The sequence below is a fragment of the Clarias gariepinus genome, chromosome 7 (assembly GCF_024256425.1).
Source record: "Clarias gariepinus isolate MV-2021 ecotype Netherlands chromosome 7, CGAR_prim_01v2, whole genome shotgun sequence".
Classification (NCBI taxonomy): Eukaryota; Metazoa; Chordata; class Actinopteri; order Siluriformes; family Clariidae; genus Clarias; species Clarias gariepinus.
In genome coordinates, this window is record NC_071106.1 from 24188028 (window position 1) to 24210650 (window position 22623).

The window sequence follows — 22623 nt, forward strand, 5'->3', positions numbered from 1 at the left end:
TTTGATGGGCCAAAAATAAAACCAAGGAAGGTAGTCGACTGAGAGTGAAACTCACACTTCTCTGCTTTCACATATAGTTGGTTCTCAAGGAGCCTCTGGAGGACTTGGCGGACGTGCGATCTGTGCTCCTCTAGGGACCGAGAGAAAATTAAGATGTCATCTAAGTAGACAAACACAAAGATGTTAAGAAAGTCCCTGAGCACGTCGTTAACCAATGACTGAAAAACAGCTGGAGCGTTGGCTAGGCCGAACGGCACTACCAGGTATTCGTAATGATCGGATGGCGTGTTGAATGCTGTCTTCCACTCGTCTCCCTCCTTGATTCTGACTAAGTGATAACGTTGCGTAGGTCAAGCTTTGTAAAGAAATTGGCTCCCTGTAGAAGATCAAACGCCGTTGACATAAGGGGAAGCGGGTACCGATTCTTAATTGTGATCTCGTTTAAACCGCGGTAATCAATACATGGCCGTAGCGTCTTGTCCTTCTTAACTACAAAAAAGAATCCAGCCCCAGCAGGAGATGAAGACGGGCGGATGATCCCAGCAGCAAGAGACTCTGAAATATATTTGTCCATAACCTCTCTTTCCTTTGAAGAGAGCGAATATAGCCTTCCCCTGGGGGGAGTGGTGCCTGGACGGAGATCAATAGCACAATCATAGGGTCTGTGAGGTGGTAGCGAGAGGGCTCGTGACTTGCTGAAAACCAGTTTGAGGTCTATGTATTCAGGAGGGACGGTAGATAGGTCAGGGAAGTCCTTGTCGGTGGAATCTGTAGTAGATGGATAACGGGCTGACTTGAGACAGGATGTCAAACATGAAGGGCTCCATTCCTGGATAGTATTCTTTATCCAGTCAATGCGGGGATTGTGACGAATAAGCCAGGGTCGTCCAAGGACAAGGGGTGCATGGGTGTTGTGCATGACTAGGAAGGGAAGATCTTCGGTATGGTTACCGGAAACCTGTAGAGTAACTGGGATGGTACGATGCGTAATGGCAGGCAGAGAGGTCCCATCCAGGGCCCGGACGGCAAGTGGATTGTCAAGGAGGGTTGTTGGGAGATTGATGTCCTTAACCATTGATGCAGAAATGAGATTCTGGTCCGAACCGGAGTCAATTAAAGCAGAAACCATATGAGGCTTGCCAACGATGGCTGGCAAAAGTGAGCATGAGTTAGGGAAAAGGTTACAGCCCGGCCCCTCCAGTGTCCCCAGTTTAACCGGAGGAGTCTGGCTTTTTAACGGGCATTGGAGGCGGTAGTGACCGGGCTGTCCACAATAAAGACAGGAACCAGATTGGAGCCTTCGCTGGTGCTCCCCTGAAGAGATGCGGATTGGATTCACTTGCATGGTTTCAGGGTCAGACCTGGAAGTCTGTGGAAAAAGAGGCCGAGGTTAGGCTGAGGACCTGGATCTGGGTGAGAATGGAGACTGAGTGTGGCGTCTGCAAGATAACCGAGCATCGGTACGTCCTGCTAGCTCCATGAGACCATTTAGATCGCTGGGCAGCTCCTGGACGAGCAGGTGATCTTTGATCTCCTCAGAAAGACCATAAAGGAAGACATCATAGAGCGCCTGGGTGTCCCAATTCGTGGATGCAGCCAGTGTGCGGAACTCAATTGCATAATCATAAGCAGAGCAAGAGTCTTGGCGGAGTTCCAGTAGTTGCCTGGCGGTGTCCCTGCCAGAGTTGGAGCGGTCGAACACTCTTTTCATCTCTTCTATTCAATTCAATTCAATTCAATTTTATTTGTATAGCGCTTTTAGCAATTTTCATTGCCGCAAAGCAGCTTTACATAGTCAAAAGAATTATTTAAGTTTGTATGAAATGTGAATTTGTATGAATCAAAATGGTCAGTTTGTCCCTGGTGAGCAAGCCGAGGGCGACAGTGGCAAGGAAAAACTCCCTGAGATGGTAATAGGAAGAAACCTTGAGAGGAACCAGACTCAACAGGGAACCCATCCTCATTTGGGTGAAACAGAAAGCAGTAGTAAATGATCTGCATTTATACAGTGTGTAGGGTGGGAGGCAGTTCAGCTATAATAGCTGATGTTAATTGATGTTAATATGGAGTCCAGGTAGTTATTGAAGAATCTTCTGTGAACATCTTGAAAGTAGAACAACATAGGTTGTTGGCATCCCAAACAGCAGTTCCCCACTCGCGTGCCCGGTCGGTCAGGAGTGTGATCATGAATGCCACTCTAGACCGCTCTGTGGGAAAAGATGATGCTTGGAGCTCCAGAAACAGGGAACACTGAGAGACAAAGGAGCGGCAGGTTCCGGGTTTGCCATCGTATGCCGGTGGATGCGGGAGGTTTGGCTCTTGGCAAATGGTGGGTGAAAGCATAGAGGACGATGGAGCTAGGAGTTGTTCCAATTGTGAGGAGATAGAGGAGAGTGTTTGAGTGACTTGTTTGATGCTTTGCTGGTGGAACCCTAGCAGGGCTCCTTGTTGTGAAAGTGTCTGTCTGAGTTGTTCCAAATCCGCTGGGTTCGTCATGGCCGATGTATACTGTCAGGGCTAGGGAATAATGAACCCAAAAGCAGACTCAAAACATACTAAGTGGCTTAAAGTTCTTTTAATGTGAAAGATAAAGCACCTGGTAATGCTAGTAGAACTGGCAGTGTGTTGCTGTGGTAACTCGGCGAGTGTTTGGGAAGTTCCGGGTACAGAAGGGGAATCCCTGATGACGTGGAGGGCTGGTCGATGACGTGGGCGGAATCCCGAAAAAAACCCGGAAGCAGAGTCCGACTAAGAATCACTTGTGATGAATGCGCTTTTGTACGAACACAGAGCATATGCAGTGGCAGTAACTAATGCTTGATTGAGTATTTCGGCATGAGGTGAGAGAGGTTTGAACTGTTGCTGTAAGCACACTTGTCCGTTGTCCGTGAACGCGGAAGTGCCGCGAATGCATGGACGCACACACACACACACACACACACACACACACACACACACAAGCAGGGGTGACGTAAATCCAGAGATGCAGAGGGAAAGATCCGAACTGCAGGCGATAATCCAAAGGGCAAGACAAGAACGAAGTCCAAAAAACAGGCAAGGTCAAACACTGAATATGCAGATCAAAAGGTAACATCAAGACAGGACTGGAGGCACGCATGTAAGATACATCGGCGGCGAGGGAAGTCTCCAGTTCTCTTTTAAAGCGGCAGGGGAGTAGTTTGATTAGTGACAGGTGGCTCAGGTAATTGGCTGGAAGAGTGAGAAACAACATGGATGGAAGTTATGACCTGGAGGTACTAGGGCGATCGGACTGGCTCGTGACAACGTTAGACTATGTCTTGACTCATTTTGAAAATGTAAGCATACAGGGTGATTAAGCTCACAGAACTAGGAAAAGTCATGAAAGGAGGGTCCTGGAATTTGATCGAGTGTGAAGTATTATTATTTTTTTACCCCCTTGCGGTCAAATGACCGCTGCTCGGCGCTTCTAGTGTTAATCTGTGTCTGCTATTGTTGTTCCTTCTTTCCCTATTTCTTAATTCCCATGACACCTAAAGAACAGTGAGCTAAGGATGCACTAATGGATGGGGAAGGCCTATGAGGGAGTCTTCACCACAGGGTTTGGCCCCAGATGCCTGTTGCATTCGGTTCTTCCCTGGGCTCCTCACTGGTCCGTGTGTCCTATCCTATCCCTGCAGGTGGGGAAACAACTTAACACTGTGACACATGAGTCCAGGTTTTCCTTCCCTGACACAACACTGCAGCTGCTGTAATCAACAGCACTTGATGTGGTCCATGCCACTTAGGCTCTTATGGCTTGTTCCTAAATGATTTTATCATGACCCACTGACCTGGGATGATTGTGTGTCCACCTTCTGGTGGAGTCTGCCAACACGACTCAACTCTCTCTCTGGCACTTTGTACTGCCTTTGTGAGGTTTTCACAGTAAGCAATCAGGGCATCTGAAGCAAAGTGTACGTCAGCATTTCTAAGATCAATCACACCTGGCATTTGCATTAGGCGTCCAGTAATAATCTCATGAGGGCTCTGTCCTACTGATCTATTAGGTGATGCTCTCATACTACACAGTACCGCTGGCAGCGCTTCAACCCATGGTATCCCTTGCCTAGCCTGGCTTTGATTGTTCTGTTTGCTCGTTCAACCTGTCCTGATGCTTGTGGTCTGTATGGGCAGTGAAAATTCCACTTAATCTTCAACATTTTAGACACTTCCCTGACTACCTCTCCTATGAAGTGTGTTCCTTGATCTGAGTCGATGTAATCTGGTAATCCCCGTCTGGGAATGAAATCAGTAATAAGACATTTAGCAGTATGTACAGCTGTAGCACGTCCTGTTGGATAAGCTTCTATCCATCTGAATTTGTCTATTACTACCAAGATATCAGTTTTTCCTTTACAAGGAGGTAACGATATGTAATCAACTTGCAAGTGAAGAAATGGTCCTGGTGGAGCTGGAGTATGTGTTGCTGCTGTAGTTACTGCTGGCACATCATTATTTTTCTGAAATGTAACGCATCTCTTGATTGTTTCGATGGCTACAATTCTGAATTTTGGATTCCACCATTGATTTAAAAACCTGTGATTCATCGTCGGTGGACCACTGTGACCCAAATTGTGGATTTGTTGTGCATAGTCTTCAATCCAAGGTCTACAGTAAACAGCGGTTTCTAAAAGTGATCTGAGTGTTTTAATGGTAGTAGGCGGAGGTATTGCTTTGACTGAAGTGGCTCGATCCTGTGTTATAGATCTATGCCCTGTACCAATTATTTGACCCAAAAAAGTGACTTGTTTTTTTGCAACTTGAGCTTTGTGAAGGCGGCATTTGTATCCTTTTGTATGCAAATAGTCTAACAATGCTGCTAATTCAAATTAATAAACATCATGATCTGTTGAGGCAATCAAAATATCATCAACATATTGAATCATAGTGGACTGTTTGACTGGACACTCTGGGTCACACAAATCACGTCTGACAGCCTGATGGTATATTGTCGAAGAATTTTATAAACCATGTGGCAGACGAGTCCACTGGTATTGCTCATAGTCAACTGTGAAAGCTAACCCTGCCTGGTTGTCAGAGTGCAAAGTGATAGAAAAGAATCCATTAGACATATCGATTACTGAAAAAACTTTACAATCTTATGGTAAGCCATTACAAATTGTAGACAAATCTGCTACTAGAGGGGTGATTTTATCAATGTGTTTATTGGCTACTCTGTAGTTTATGGTCAGTCTCCATGTCCCATTGGCTTTCTTAATGGGACACATGGGTGAGTTACAGGGAGTGTTGGTTTTAACTAGCACACCTTGTTTCAGCAATTTTTCTACAATAGGTTTAACTCCCTGTAAAGCTTCTTTACTGATTGGATATTGTTTGGTAACAGGAGGTGGAGTTCCTGTTAATTTGACTGGTTCTACACCTGTCAGAAAACCGCAATCATCCTTGTCTTTAGCCCAAATAGGTCAATTCTGCAAGAAAGCATACTCAGGAGTCGCTGCATTATTAGTAGAAACTTGTGCTGAGGAATTTTTTATGCTAGCTGATTCTGAAGACAAGTCTAAAGTTAGATGTACTTGTCTCAGTAGATCCATGCCTAGAATTGCACCTGTATTTAATGGAGCACATAGCAATTTTGTAGTCAAAGTTTTGGGGCCTAATTGTACTTCTATGGGTGGAGTTTCATACAAAACAGAATCCTTACCTATTACACCAGTTAAACACAGTTTACACAGTTTTCTTGTATGGGATGTTTAAATCTCTAGCCAATTTTGTAGGAATTACTGTTATTTCTGCACCTGTATCAAGCAAAAAGTCAATTTCTTTCTCTAGTATGCTACTTTTCACAAAAATTATTTTGTCATTGTGATGGATTACAGGGGAAAGGTCGCTACTCACAGCCCCAACAAATAGTTTTTTTCCTGTTCCTGTTGTGCCCTCAGAACAGCCTGAGCTGTCCTAAAGTTTGAGTAAACAAAGACGGAATTACTTCAGGGTTTTAGGCAGGCTGAGAAGGAGTAGAATTATGCATAGTATTTCTTCTACCATCTTGCAACTTCTTCCGACACCTTTTCTCCCAATGTCCCAGTTTTCCACAGTAGTTACACTTGCTTTCTCTTTTAGGCCATCTATTGTCGTGGTCTGTTGTGCTAAACGAAGCTGCTGCTACTCTCACCTTTGCCTTAACATCAGCATCCCTTTCCCAGGCAGCTAACCTGTCAAGATTACTTCTGAGAGTCATGGTAGACCAAGTGAGATCTATGAATGGCAATGCTTTTCTGTACTCGGCTATAAGGCCATCTGACAAGATGCGGACTAGGGGTCCCTTATCATCAAGCACACTTTCAGAATCCTTAACTATTCCACTGTAAGTTACAGCTGACTGACAAAACCGTTCAGTGTATTCATTTACAGATTCCTCTTTCTTCTGCACACAGTTAGTAATTCTGGACCAGTCTACCTTGGGTCCCAGGATGTTCTTAAGAATTTTTAAGACACCTTCTCTCAAATCACTTTTACTGGCATGTTGTAGTTCAGACGTAACAGCAGACTCAAAATGGTTGAATTCATTCATATAGAATTTGTGACATCAGCTGTGTGACTTCTTCTAATGACATGTTGTAGAGACGCATTTTACTGATTAAAGCTTTTCTAAATTGAGGAAAATTAGTGTGTGCTGAGGGTAAGCTCTGGGATAGTCTCTCTATATCCTTAGGTTCTAGTGATTTAGCAACAGTTTAGACTTGGACAACAGAAGAGTTGGAAGTAACACTTGCAATACCCTCAATTCCCTGAGATCTTTTCCCAGCACCACATACTTTCACTGAATCTACAGGCACATCAGTTACTGATTTGATGGCTACATCTTTGTCAAAGAAAGCTTGTAAGTCAAGATAGTTGTTATCAGACTGACTAACTTTATCCACATCAGTTGTTGCTGAAGCTTGGTTGCGATTCAGTTTCTTGGTCAAAGAGCAGTTTCTAGCACAGAGCTCCTGGATCTGTTCCTCCAGCTCTGAGATACACTGAGACTGTTGCGTACTTAGCATTAAACCAAATTCTCTATGGCAGCAGATAATGCCTTTCACATTTTTCTTATGAATGCATGCTCCTAATACCTTTTTGCACTCATTTACAGACCAAGTCTTGCCTGGATGGATCTCATACTTCTGAGTTAGTTGTTATTTTACTTCCTCAGTAACTATTAGGTTCATTTGCACTCCTAACAGTGATTTGAATTCACTATCAGACCATGAAGGAATCGCAAGACCACCTTTTTTAGTTGTGGGGATCAATCTAGCATTCTGCTTAAACATTTAGTAAATCTGTTTGTTACCACACAATCAAAAACACTAAAACTTCTCCGATCAACAGAGGCTGGTCACGCTTTTTAACAAAAAAACACTAAAACTTCTCTGATCAACAGAGGCTTGATATGCTTGTTAAGACAAAACGCTAAAACTTCTCTGATCAACAGAGGATAACACACAAATATTAGCACGTAATGCTAATCATCCCTGGCAAAACACAGGATAACACACACAAATATTAGCCTGTAATGCTAATCTTCCCTGGCAAAAACAGAGGATAACACAAAATATTAGCATGTAATGCTAATCTTCCCTGCCTGAACAGAGGATAACACACAAATATTAGCACGTAATGGTAATCTTTCCTGCCAAAAACAGAGAATAACACACAAAATATTAGCATGTAATGCTAATCTTCCCTGCCAAAAACAGAGGATAACACAAAATATTAGCATGTAATGCTAATCTTCCCTGCCTGAACAGAGGATAACCATCTCTAAAGAGAAACTTTTAGAGGATAAGTTAGTTAACCAAACCCTACAGCAGTATGTTAACTCTTCTCTGACGGCGCAGAGAATAACAAATTTGTACTGGTCTTAAAGTTTTACAAATTTCTACAGAGTCAGCCTGGTAACGGAAGTTTCCCAGCCCTGATCTCGTCAGCAAAACAGTGGTTTTCAAATGCATTGGTGCTAAACTAATCAGCCTATTGATGGATTTATGCTACTAATATTTTATCATTAGTGTTGGGGTCACTACTCATGAATGTGTAATACACATTATTCACTTAAACATAATGCATTACCTTACTAGTTATTCTCTATGGATAATAACTCATTACTCATTACTGTCGCCCTCGGCTTGCTCACCAGGGACTATCTGACCATTTTGATTCATACCCATTCAAATTCCATACAAACTTAAATAATTCTTTTGATTGTGTAAAGCTGCTTTGGGACAATGCCAATTGTTAAAAGCGCTATACAAATAAAATTGAATTGAATTGAATTACTCTACTCATTACAGTAGTGCAACACAGCAAGAGCCTGGCATATACTGTAGCTCATAAATGCCCTAAACACACCTTCAACTCACAACACAACTGTAACATTAATGTGTTACATTACTCAGTTAAATGTAATTATATTATTTTATACCCAAGTTACCCCACAACACTGGATATGTGTTTAAAAGCATGCAACCACACTTTCTTTTTTCTTTTGACTTGTTGTAAATTAAGAAAACAATTCTTGTCAATTGTGGAATTATTAGAAATATTTGTTCTCTTAAAGATTGATCAGAGGGACTTTTTTTCTACAGAAGAAACCTCTGGAAATCTTGATGGACTGTAATACCAACAGTTACACAATTCAGCTAAACCAGAGTGAAGATCATGGTAATCCTTTTGAAACAGCGAGTTCCAGGTCTAAGTGGTCACCAACTAATAGACAACAAGTTGCTCTGACTGACAGTGTTGTTACATATATTGCAAATGGTCCCCTCCCTCTTTACACTGTTGAAAATAAAGATTTCATTAATATTTTGCATTTGGCCCAACCCTCCTTCACAATGCCGTCTGATTAATCTGATTGAAAAAACTGAGTATATTTGCCTGACAGTAGATCTTTGGTGAAACTGATCAATGAAATAATTTTTAGGAATGCCTGGCCATTTTATTATAGATTTCATGTTGCAGAGTGTAATGCTGAGCTGTCAGCGTTTTAAAGGAAGGCATACAGCAGAAAATATTTGTCAAATTTATGAGGACGTTCTTCAAAATTACAATATTCAGAACAAAATCTTATTCATTGTGACTGATAATGCCTCCAACATGGTAAAGGCATTTACCTTCTTTCCACCAATACAAGTTGCTGAAAGTGAAGAGGAAGAGCAGGATGACACATCTGATTTTGAGGTGGTGAATGGTAAAGAGGAGATGGTCTACTTCCCACCAGAGAGAAGCTCATGCTTTGTCCACAACCTTCAGCTTGTGGTTTGTGATGCCATGGATAAGGCTGGCTCCATAAAAAAAACTTATTGGGCAGTGTCCAAAAACTTGTTTCTTTTTGTCACAAGTCCACACTGGCTACTGATGCCCTAGAGGGAGGACACAAATTTTAGCCTGCAAATGCCACAAGCTGGAATAGCCAGTTAAAGAGGCTGAGGTCTGTTTTCAATGTTCCAAGTGATGTACTTGCTGATCTCCATTGCCCCATCCGGCTGAAATCATATGAGCTGAAAATAGTCCAGGAGCTTTGTGAGGTATTGGAAACCTTTGGAGAAGGCTACAGACAGATGCCAGGCTGAGAAAATATTCTCCAACCTTCAGCCTCATCATCGCTTGTGTCAGGGGCTTAGGGTATGCTATCAAAAACATGAAGATGACCAGTAATAAAAAGTTTGTGTCAACTCTACAATCCTCACTTGACAGCCGTTTAACAAAATTTGAACAGATGGAATGCTTCCAGGTGGCTGCCACGCTTGACCCAAGGTTTAAGTTGGACTGGTGTATTGGTGAAGGGCAGGTAATAATTAAAAACCTTCTCAATGCAAAAGTCAAGTCTGCCTCCCCAAAAAGGGAATGCAAGCATAAATGGCAGTGTTTAATCAAAGAAACGCTTAAAACTTTTCCTACATGAAAAGCCAATCATCTGCGTGTCAGCTGACACAGCCCCCCATGAGGTCCCTGTGTACTTCAGTACCCCTTGTCTTACAGAGGATACTGATCCTTTGGTCTATTGGAAAGAAAACCAACGCCGTTTTCCTACCCTAGCTCAACTTGCATGTAAATATCTTGCCATACCAGCTTTCTCTGCACCTGTTGAGAGAATCTTTAGTGTTGCAGCAAAGATATTCAGACCAGAACGGTGCAGACTCAATTATAAAACATTTAAGTAGCTATTGAGAATTAAATGCAACAGTGTTGCTCAATAAGTTTTGCATTGGAATAAATGACAACTGCATTTATAACGACTTTGTGTTATTTGATTACTTTGAAATGAAAATAACATTTTGAACAAAATTAATCAAACATTGAGGGAGTAATAAATTTCAAGAATTTGATCATTATCTATATGTTGGAACAAAATGTATGCAGGGTTGAGGAGTGACTAGTTATGTGTAATAAAATGATGCTATTAAATTACAAAATTAATGTAATTGTATGTGAGATTCAACACATTCTTTCTGTTGTATGACTGTGTGGAATGTCTTTGAATTGCCATGAATTTAATTCCACTTCCTGTCATTCCAACTCCAATTCAAATTCAACTTTCTGTGTGGAGTCCCACAATTCCAACCCATGAATTGAAGGGCGGCCAATTCTGAAATTTTAAATTGTGCACAAGCCTGATCTATTATGTGCTGTAACATAATTTTAAGCATCTTTTTGGGAATGATACATGAGTTGCAGAGCTGCTTAACCTGCACCAGTGACATGACATTTTACAGAAACACTGGAGCTAATTGTTCACATCAAGTACATGTGTCCAAATATGAATTAATCAGCAAGCTAGTTTTACCATTTTAAGCGCTAGTGGGTAGAATAGTAATATTAGTTTGCTCATAAAATCATATTTAGATGTATATTGCAGAGGGGCCATAAAGCTGATTGTTTACATCAGTGTGTTTAATAGTCTAAACAAGATTGCTATGACAAACTGTGCATGCATCAAACTGTGGGTGGATCATAAATCGACTACTGGAGAGAATATATTTTGACTTTATATTTTCTATTAATATTTTTTATATGAATATGTTTGAGTTGAGAAAAGAATAAATAGAGTTTTTATTATTTCTAATTATGAAATTCGCTCTGAGACAAAATGGCATTCAGGACTCTTCTCGTGATTTACAGGCACAGAGACAACATTTTACTAAGATTCAGGCATGATTATAGTTTTTAACCACATTATGGAAGTTTTGGAAAAGGGTATAGATTAAGTCAAACTGATATATATGCTTCATATTGTATATCTGTATTAACACTAGAAGCGCTGCGCCAGTGTCACCTACTAAAAGCGCGGTTCAGCGGTCATTTGACCGCCTATTGTTTTGAATGGGAAGCTGCTGCTGACACACAATGATCGCTAGATGGCGCTTTCACCCAAAGCAAATAGTTTAGCTCCAAGATCAACTTGCACTTGGACAATGCGCCATTCATTCCCGCGTTGATAATAAGCGGTATCTTTTTTTCATATTCAACTGAGAAAACCTACTACAGAGTCTCTAAGGGGACAAACGAAGAGGGAAAAAACAAGTCATGTTTGGAATTATAACCCAAAGTTTTTGACTTTTTTCTGCCGTTTTTTCTCCTCCTTTGTCCATCTAGGGGCTTCGTACTATAACGAAAAGGAAAGCTCTACTTAATTTTATATCGTATGGAGAAAATGTTATTAGTTTGTTCATTCTATTTGAAGCTTCTGAACGTCTCGGAGCAGCGATTTAGTTCTGAACTCGCTTCCGTGAAATTATCGCTAAAACAATATTAATTTGAATAAATCAGATTACCACAGCAGATAATAAACTATGCTATGTCATAACCGAAGCAAACACAACGAATATGTCTCGTTTCGTTTAGTGTTGCTAGGCAACGGACCACGCGCCCAATCGGTTCACTTGGCCGCGGTGTATTATAAACCTGCGAATTGTTTCACTGCTTATGTTCATGTAATAAAAGCGAGGGAAATGTGGAAGTGATGTGTGGCCACTGAATGAGAACTAAATCAAAGATTTCGGTAACTACACTGAGTGTAACATCTGCATAGTGACACTAAAAAGCTGAACACCTTCACTTTCCCGTTTACCTCTGAGAAAAAAAAGCTGTATGTTGTTTGTTTATATGTTTATAAAAGTACACGAAGTAGGCGCGCGCGCACACACACACACCTCCCCTGAGCCCTCGGTCAACATCTATTGACCGTCGATATGCAAATGAGTCAAGACGTAGCCTAACGTGGTGTCGTGTCGGATTTCAGCGGTCAAAGAAAGTGGAAAGACTTTGAAGTAGTTTCAGTGTTTTTTTTAGTTACAACAAGCACATCGATGAGTCCACGTTGTTTCACTGGTTATGACATAGTGACACTAAACAGCTGAACAACTTCACTTTTCTGTTTACCTCTGAGAAAAAAAAGCTGTATTTAGTTTGTTTATATTCAGAGTAACACCTTCCAACCACCTCTCATAGTCTATTGTTAGTTTTAATGATTTGGCTGAAACTAATTATCACTACATAAGTACCCCAACACCATTGATCATGAGTTTCAGCTGAAACTAATTCTATACATGCAACAGAAAATGTAGATGCAGATTCCAAATGTATAAAGATACATGCTATATATATATATATATATATATATATATATATATATATATATATATATATATGTGTGTGTGTGTGTGTGTGTGTGTATTCGATGCATGCTATATATATATGTGTGTATGTGTGTGTAATCGAGGCTGGCCCTATTCAGGGGCAATAGGGGCAGCGCCCCATCAACTAAATGTCTGCACATGTTAATATATTCCTAAAATTAATATATTACAAGTTGATAAACTGATCTGCGGTAGCAGAGAAATCCGCTGAAAAAGGGACACTACACAATAAGGTATTAGATGTCCCTCATGTCTCTGTCCCTCTGCTGTGCGTATTCATTCACAGGCTGCAGCGCGCGCGCTCACACACACACACACACACACACACACACACACACACACCTCCCCTGAAGTAGTTGCGGCGTTTTTCAGTTACAACAAGCACAGCGATGAGTATAAGAATAAAATAAGGTAACAGTTTGATCTGTGTAGTTAGTGCCCTTGTATAGAATAAATGAATGAATAACACATTCCAACCAGCTCTCAATAGAGTGGACAGCAGCATACATTGGAGGGAACTTCTGAGGTGGTCAGTGATTGATGGCACGTTCGTACGGAGGGGGTTGTGATCACACCTACAGTTCTTTTGTTCTAAGCTGTCGGTCAAATATCTCTCCACTTGAAATGGAAGCACAAAATTGAGGGGCAACATGCAAGGGATTTCAGCATCTCGACGCACAGTAGAAGTAAAGAAGTTTGTTGCTGTTTGTAAAGAAGACACTCTTTGTTTTATTATTTTGTAATCTTTCTCGTGTTTACCTTGTACTGTACAATGTATATTCATTTTATTAATGAATTGCTGTGAATAAACTACATATGCAGTTGATTTACCAGAAAGGACTATGTTTTGTGTGCTAAACTAAACTTCAGGGTCAAGTAATAGCGATTTTATTTGAAAAGTATATATATATATATATATATATATATATATATATATATATATATATATATATATATAGCATGTATCTTTATACATTTGGAATCTGCATCTACATTTTCTGTTGCATGTATAGAATTAGTTTTAGCTGAAACTCATGATCAGGGGTGTTGGGGTACTTATGTAGTGATAATTAGTTTCAGCCAAATCATTAAAACTAACAATAGACTATGAGAGGTGGTTGGAAGGTGTTACTCTGAATATAAACAAACAACATACAGCTTTTTTTCTTTCTCAGAGGTAAACGGGAAAGTGAAGTTGTTCAGCTGTTTAGTGTCACTATGCAGATGTTACACTCAGTGTAGTTACCGAAATCTTTGATTTAGTTCTCATTCAGTGGCCACACATCACTTCCACATTTCCCTCGCTTTTATGCATAAGCAGTGAAACATTCCGCAGGTTTATAATACACCGCGGCCAAGTGAACCACGTTCCCGCCGATTAGGCGCGTGGTCCGTTGCCTAGCAACACTGAACGAAACGAGGCATAATCGTGATGTTTGCTTCGGTTATGACATAGCATAGTTTATTATCTGCTGTGGTAGATCTGATTTATTTACATTCAATAATGAGGCTTTATATCCTCAGGAGGGGTCATTACATATGTAATATGTAAAACAATATTGTTTTAGAGATAATTTCACGGAAGCTTCTAACAGAACGAACAAACTAATTAATTTTCTCAAAACCTTATAAAATTAAGTAAAGCGAAATTCCCTAAATGTCCTTATAAAATATCGCTGATTATCAACGCCAGAACGAATGGCGAATTGTCGATATTTTACGGAAGCATATATATATATATATATATGTGTGTGTGTGTATATATATATATATATATATATATATATATATATATATAAACTGCATATATGGAATGAAACCTGAGATAGTTACATATACGCACTGAATGACGCATAAATAGTATGCGCGATTCCTTGCGCCATCTGCTGAGAGAAATAAGAATCGCAGGTTGGAAAAGACAGGAAACGTCATGCCGCCGCGCAGCTGTCAGCGATTTCACGTAAATAAGAGCAAAATAGCTTTATACTGGCTTTTACTGGTGTGATTTAAAAAATTTAAGCATACAGGTTGATTAAGCTCACAGAACTAGGAAAAGTCATGAAAGGAGGGTCCTGGAAATTGATCGAGTGTGAAGTATTATTTTTTTTTTACCCCCTTGCGGTCAAATGACCGCTGCTCGGCGCTTCTAGTGTTAAAAGCATATAAGACTGTTGGTCCCCAACTTACGAACAAATTCAACTTACAAATGTGTTCATGGAATGGAACTCATTCGTAAGTAGTGGACTTACTGTATTTGTTCCAATGTATTGTCCAAAGGCTAATTGACAATGTATAATTGTGTATAATTGAATATAAAATGTATAATTGACACTTACCAGTAAAACTCTTTTATTTAGATGGAGCATTGAGGGAGCAGTGTATGGCACACAGTGTGGAAAAATTGAGTCAGGCTTTGCTCTAGTGTTCCTTGGGAATGGCAAAAGGAAAGTGTGCACCCCCTACCTGGATACAACCATGTACGGCAATTTGCGCCTCCACTTCTCTATGGGTTGGTATGAATTTCTCTATATAAATATAAAATGCACTCATTTAAATGTACAGTAGTTTTTCATGGAATGTCTTTATATTTCTGCATGCATGTGTGTGTAGGTGCTGGAAAATGCAATCCAGGCGAGTCACATGACAATGATGTTATCCTTGTTGGTCAATCAGAAGGAAGAAGACAGCAAGTTCTGTTAGACACACTTTCATTTTCAGCATACAGGGTAAACATTTTAAATTACTCCCCAAACAAACTCTTTTGCAGTTTAACTAAATATGAATGAACCAAGTATATCTGATAATGATAACTATACATGATTTTCCTCCTCAACTGTATAGTATATTAACCATGTAGCAAAACATTTTTTTTTTATCTTGGAAGACCTACAAGAGTGAACATCCTCTACAAGAATGTGCGACACTGCTGTCAGCCAACAAATGTTATCAAAGGTGACAGTGAAAGGCAATTCGGGGAAAACTCAGATGCCCAGATTTATTTGGGTTAAAAAGTGTTTTTCATTAATAACTTACTGAATAATAAGCAAGGGGGTGATTTACTTTGCAATTGTGTGCATAATTAACTATCCCATAACAGAAGTGTGCAACCTAAAATGGACCCAGCAGAGTGCAAGGACACATCTGAGTCAGGCCATAACTCACTAATGAGCAGTTACAGTGGAACATCGGATTACGAGCATAATTCGTTCCGGAAGTGGGCTCATATTCTAAAACACTCGTAAACCAAATTTAATTTCCCATAAGAAATAATGGAAACTTAAATTATTCGTTTTACAGTTAAAAAAAAATAAATACCTAAAAATAACTAATACAAAATATTAAGTAAAAACAAAACAAATTAACCTGCACCAGGGACATGCACAGACATTTTAAGAAGCAGGGGCTCAAGTAAAATAAAGGGCACTTTTCATAATTTTTTTCTTTTTTTGAACAAAAAAGTATAGAGTGGAACCTCGGATTACAAGTAACACGGTTTAGGAGTGTTTCGCAAGACGAGTAACAATTTTAAATAATTCTTTACTTGAAAAACGAGCATTGTCTTAGTTTACGAGCACCGAGTATCATGTTTCACGCATGCACTTCTTGTTTTAACTCCAAGCGTTACAACATCACAAGTGAGCTAACGTTTTTTTTCTCTCTTGCAGCAGAATTGTAGGTAATCGCCTCTCCTGCTGAGTGAATACACACATACACGGTGTGTGTGTGTGTGTGTGATGTGCGTGCGCGCGCACACACACGTTAACGGAGAGACCATTTTTAAAACCGTTTAAAAATTAGCAAGGAACATTCCTAGTCACACTCACGTGAGCGCATACTAACAGGATCACTGCTGTAAGTAAAACAACAACAAAAAACAAATGAAACAGCTCCTTACCTTTGAAAACAATCGCGACAGAGAGAAGTTTGTGTGTTTGTAAAGCCGAGACCTATTGTCTCCCCTGCTGGGTCTTAGTGCCTGCAGTGTTTTTGAGTGTGCGTGTGTGTGTGTGTGTGTGTGTGTGTGTTTGTGTCTGTGTAAGGCAGAGAGTTTGTGTGTTCGTTTGGCAACCTGAGAGAAGGGGGCCATAAACGCAAGCGACCGCCCCCTTCAGCCCCCCTCCTCTCAGGTTGCCAAACAAACACACAAACTAGGAATGTTCCCTGCTAATTTTTAAACGGTTTCAAAAACGGTCTATCCGTTAGTGTGTGTGTGATGTACGTGCGCGCGCACACACACGTTAACGGAGAGACCATTTTTAAAACCGTTTAAAAATTAGCAAGGAACATTCCTAGTCACACTCACGTGAGCGCATACTAACAGGAATACTGCTGTAAGTAAAACAACAACAAAAAACAAATGAAACAGCTCCTCACCTTTGAAAACAATCGCGACAGAGAGAAGTTTGTGTGTTTATTTGGCAACCTGAGAGAAGGGGAGCTGTAAAGCCGAGACCTATTGTCTCCCCTGCTGGGTCTTAGTGCCTGCAGTGTTTTTGAGTGTGCGTGTGTGTGTGTGTGTGTGTGTTTGTGTCTGTGTAAGGCAGAGAGTTTGTGTGTTCGTTTGGCAACCTGAGAGAAGGGGGCCATAAACGCAAGCGACCGCCCCCTTCAGCCCCCCTCCTCTCAGGTTGCCAAACAAACACACAAACTCCTCTCTGTCGTGATTGTTTTCAAAGGTGAGGAGCTGTTTAATTTGTTTTTTGTTGTTGTTTTACTTACAGCAGTGATCCTGTTAGTATGCGCTCACGTGAGTGTGACTAGGAATGTTCCCTGCTAATTTTTAAACGGTTTCAAAAACGGTCTATCCGTTAGTGTGTGTGTGTGTATGTGTGCGTGCACATTTTACACACACACACACACCCTGCGTGCACAAACGAAAACCCTTATCTGTCGGGATTTATTTTTAAATTTTTTCAAGGTAAAGTACAGGTTCATTTGTTTTATTTTTACTTTATATTTTGTATTAATTATATTTATGTATTTATTTTTTTGGGCTGTAGAACGAATAATTTAAGTTTCCATTATTTCCTATGGGTAAATTAAATTTGGTTTACGAGTGTTTTGGAATACAAGCCTGCTTCCGGAACGAATTAAGCTCGTAATCCGAGGTTCCACTGTATATATTAACGCAACACTGACTTCCTTTTTTTTAAATAATTAAAAAAGTTTATTTTATCTTCCGTAAACTCATGCAATTGTTTAATTTTCAAAAAATGTCTACAAAATAATCAGTTCACACAGAACCTACTTAAACCTACTACACTCTAAAAAATATTCTGTGGCTTAGTAAATATTAGAGAAATATTTAACTTTAATAACTTAACAAAATCTCTGAAAATCTTACTTGATTGTTTGAATTAAACTTACCAAAATAATTGAAAAAAATTCAATAAAAGCCAATGTCATTGTCACGATGCGGGTGTATCGGGCTGATGGTACGCCGTGGGCAGTACAAAGGGCAGGCATACATGCAGAGGGTTATTTTCAAAATAAAGAGTTTATTGACAATCAAACTAATCACATGAAAACTAAACAAACAAAAACACTGGCTCTGGAAAACATCACACTAAGGTGTTTAGGAAACACACACGGACTCAATAACTCAAACACACTCAGGGAGTCCATAAAACAAATCACATAGGGATGCGGGAAACCTTTAACACTTTACACTAGCCTAGAGTGGAGACAGAGACTCTCACAGTCAGGCTCTAATACCCGAGACACACATACACTAGCTCTGTGTAGTGACACAGGCTCTCTTACACACAGGCTCTAATACCTGAGACATACATACACTAGCTCTGTGTTGTGACACAGGCTCTCTTACACACAAGCTCTAATACCTGAGACATACATACACTAGCTCTGTGTTGTGACACAGGCTCTGTTACACGCAGGCTCTAATACCTGAGGCATACATACAATCGCTCTAGGCTAGACATAGATGAGTGAGGCCATCACGACTGCTCCGACCCCCTTTTCTTTGTTTTTGTTCTTTAAGTTAGTTTTTACCGTTTTAAAACCAGTCAAATTACCACCATGGAGTACATTAGTTATGATAGAGACACTCTTGTTTCTATTGGTATACAATGTACTCACAATTCGACGTTTTTAACTCCGGATCCGAGCTGGCCGAGTGAGATCCTGAGGAAAAACAAAGGACGCGACGCGAAGCGGCGGCCTCGAGGGATACGAGCCGGCGTCAGGAACAGGCTGAGAGCCCGTGCACACCGCACACCTCTGCCTAGCATCCTGCTCGCCACTGTCCAGTCACTGGAGAACAAGCTCGATGACCTCAGGGCCAGGATAAAGTTCCAGAGAGACATACGGGACTGCAATCTCCTCTGCTTCACCGAGACATGGCTGAACCCAGCGGTGCCGGACCACGCCATCCAGCCGGCCGAGTTCTTCTCGGTTCACCGCATGGACAGGACACGGGACTCGGGGAAGTCAAGGGGAGGCGGCGTGTCTTTAATGGTGAACAGCAGCTGGTGCAACAGCGCGAGCGTTGTTCCTCTCACACGCTCCTGCACACCAAATCTGGAACTACTGTCCATCATGTGTCGTCATTTTACCTTTCTCAGGAGTTTACATCGGTCATAATCAGTGCCGTTTATATTCCACCACAAGCGGACACGGACAATGCCTTATGCCAGCTGCATGAGGCACTCACACAGCACCAAACACAACACTGGGACGCTGCGCTTATTGTGGCGGGGGACTTTAACAGTGCCAACCTCACACGCGCAGCGCCGAACATTTATCAGCACATCACCTGCCCCACCAGGGGCGAAAGAACACTGGACCACTGCTATACAACGGTCAAGGACGGCTACAAGGCACAATCTCGTCCACCGTTTGGTAAATCCGACCACGCCGCCATCTTCCTCATGCCAAAATACAAACACAGGCTGAAACAGGAAGTTCCGGTTCAGAGGGAGGTCGCGCGCTGGACGGACCAATCGGTGGCCGCGTTACAGGACGCACTCGATGACGCAGACTGGGACATGTTCAGAAACAGCTCCGATGACGTCAGCGTGTTCACGGAAGCGGTTGTGGGATTCATCGGGAAACTAGCGGATGATACCGTGGAAAAAAAGACTATTAGATCGTTTCCCAACCAGAAGCCGTGGGTGGATAAAACCATCCGCGACGCTCTGAAATTTAGCACCGCTGCCTACAACACGGGACTCGCGTCGGGGGACATGGAACCATACAAGGCTGCGTCATACAGCATCCGGAAGGCGGTGAAAGAGAGCGCTAAAAAAAACTGACTTTAGGAGTGACTCTAGAAGCCTGTGGCAGGGATTAAGGACAATTACTGATTATAAAGCAACAACATCCGGTATGACGAACGCAGACGTGACTCTGGCAGATGAGCTGAACACTTTCTATGCTCGCTTTGAGGCTGCAGCTAAAGACGCTAGCGATGCTAATGCAGAAGCGTGTTCATCATCACCGAGCATGACGTGAGGAGAGCCTTCAAGAGAGTGAACACTAGGAAAGCAGCAGGACCAGACGGCATCTCAGGCCGTATCCTCAGAGCCTGCACAGACCAGCTAGCACCTGTGTTCACTGAGATATTCAACATCTCCTTATCTCAGTCGGTGATTCCCACATGCTTCAAAGTGTCCATTATTGTTCCTGTCCCAAAGAAACCACATCCTGCTTCTCTCAACGACTATCGCCCTGTAGCCCTCACCTCAGTAGTGATGAAGTGCTTTGAACGCCTGGTCAGAGACTTCATAATTTCTTCACTACCAGACACACTGGACCCACTACAGTTTGCATACCATCCAAACCGTTCCACGGACGATGCAATCTCACATCTCCTCCATACATCTCTCACTCACCTGGACACTCAGAGGGGGAATTATGTGAAAATGCTCTTCATCGACTACAGCTCTGCATTTAATACCATAATTCCCTCCACACTCACCACCAAGCTGGAGCACCTGGGACTCAGCTCATCAATGTGTCAGTGGATCTCCAATTTTCTGACTGGCAGACCACAGGCAGTAAGGATGGGCGGACATGTCTCAGCCTCCATCACTCTCAGTACTGGAGCCCCCCAGGGTTGTGTTCTGAGCCCCCTGCTGTACTCTCTGTACACCTCTGACTGCGTGGCCACTACCAACTCCACCACCGTCATCAAGTTTGCTGACGACACTGTCGTGGTGGGCCTGATCACCAACAACGATGAGACGGCCTACCTGGAGGAGGTTGGAAATCTGGAGAACTGGTGCCAGAGAAACAATCTCATCCTGAACGTCAGCAAGACAAAGGAGCTGATAATGGACTTCAGTATAAAGCAGGTGAGGAACTACCAGACCCCCATCATTAACAGGAGCCCAGTGGAGAGAGTGGACAGCTTCAGATACCTCGGTGTTCACATCACGCAAGACCTGACATGGTCCTGTCACATCAACACCGTGGTAAAAAAGGCCCGGCAGCATCTGTACCACCTCAGACGCTTGAGAGACTTTAGACTGCCCTCCAAGGTGCTCAGGAATTTCTACTCCTGCACCATAGAGAGCATCCTGACGGGAAACATCACGACCTGGTTCGGGAACAGCACCATGCAGGACAGACGAGCTCTACAGAGGGTGGTGCGATCAGCTGAGCGCATCATCCGCACCAAGCTCCCTGACCTGCACTCAATCTACACCAAGCGGTGCTGGACCAAGGCCAGGAAGGTCGTGAAGGACCTCAGCCACCCCAACAATGGACTGTTCACTCTGTTGCGGTCTGGGAAGCGATTCCGCTCCCTGAGGGCCAACACAGAGAGACTGAGGAGGAGCTTCTTCCCGCAGACGATAAGGTCTCTCAACCACACCACTATGCAAAACTAACACAATATTTTCACAATTCTCACAATCAATCAATTAATCAATCTTTATACATCCATGGACACTATGGACAACTCCACGCACATCACATCTACACTACATGTTTACGTTTACATTCTGGACCATTGCACAAAGACACTTTAATAACCATTGCACAAAGTCACTTTTTCTATGCATATTTGCACACCATTATAGTTCTAGGTGTACAGTATATTTCTATTTTCAGGTTCTATTTTTTCTAGTTAAATTTTATTTTAATTTTTTTATTTAAATTTTCTATCATATTTCTTCTATTGATATTTATTACTTATTATACGTTTTAATTATCTTTTTAAGGTCACTGGCGGTCGTGTAAGCATTTCACTACATTTCGTACTGTGTATGACTGTGTATGTGACAAATAAAATTTGAATTTGAATTTAAATTTAGACATATCACCCTCGTAGGGCTGTGACAACGGCTTAAAACACACTTCATATACACGTAACCATAGCTCTTGCCGGTGGAATGAAACCTCGTCTGCTACTACGAGCGCCACACACTCACTCGCTCTTCAGACCAATACTCACACACTTGCTCCTGTGTATGAGCGGTCCTCAAACACACCTCACACAACACAACACACACCCGCGCTCCTGTGTCTGAGCGGCACACACACCCGCGCTCCTGTGTCTGAGCGGCACACACACCCGCGCTCCTGTGTCTGAGCGGCACACACACCCGCGCTCCTGTGTCTGAGCGGCACACACACCCGCGCTCCTGTGTCTGAGCGGCACACACACCCGCGCTCCTGTGTCTGAGCGGCACACACACCCGCGCTCCTGTGTCTGAGCGGCACACACACCCGCGCTCCTGTGTCTGAGCGGCACACACACCCGCGCTCCTGTGTCTGAGCGGCACACACACCCGCGCTCCTGTGTCTGAGCGGCACACACACCCGCGCTCCTGTGTCTGAGCGGCACACACACCCGCGCTCCTGTGTCTGAGCGGCACACACACCCGCGTTCCTGTGTCTGAGCGGCACACACACCCGCGCTCCTGTGTCTGAGCGGCACACACACCTGTGTCTGCGCGGCCCTCAACCACACACACCACACAACACACCCACGCCC

At 42.2% G+C, this 22623-nt stretch overlaps 1 protein-coding gene across 1 annotated transcript in view; it reads left to right on the forward strand.

The window, feature by feature from the left end:
• reln (reelin) overlaps window positions 1-22623 on the forward strand; it is a 1039407-nt gene that overhangs the window by 422522 nt on the left and 594262 nt on the right. Inside the window, exons 16-17 of the mRNA XM_053500241.1 lie at window positions 15020-15171; window positions 15273-15388. Coding sequence (XP_053356216.1) covers window positions 15020-15171; window positions 15273-15388 — 268 coding nt within the window. The remainder of the gene's footprint in view (window positions 1-15019; window positions 15172-15272; window positions 15389-22623) is intronic.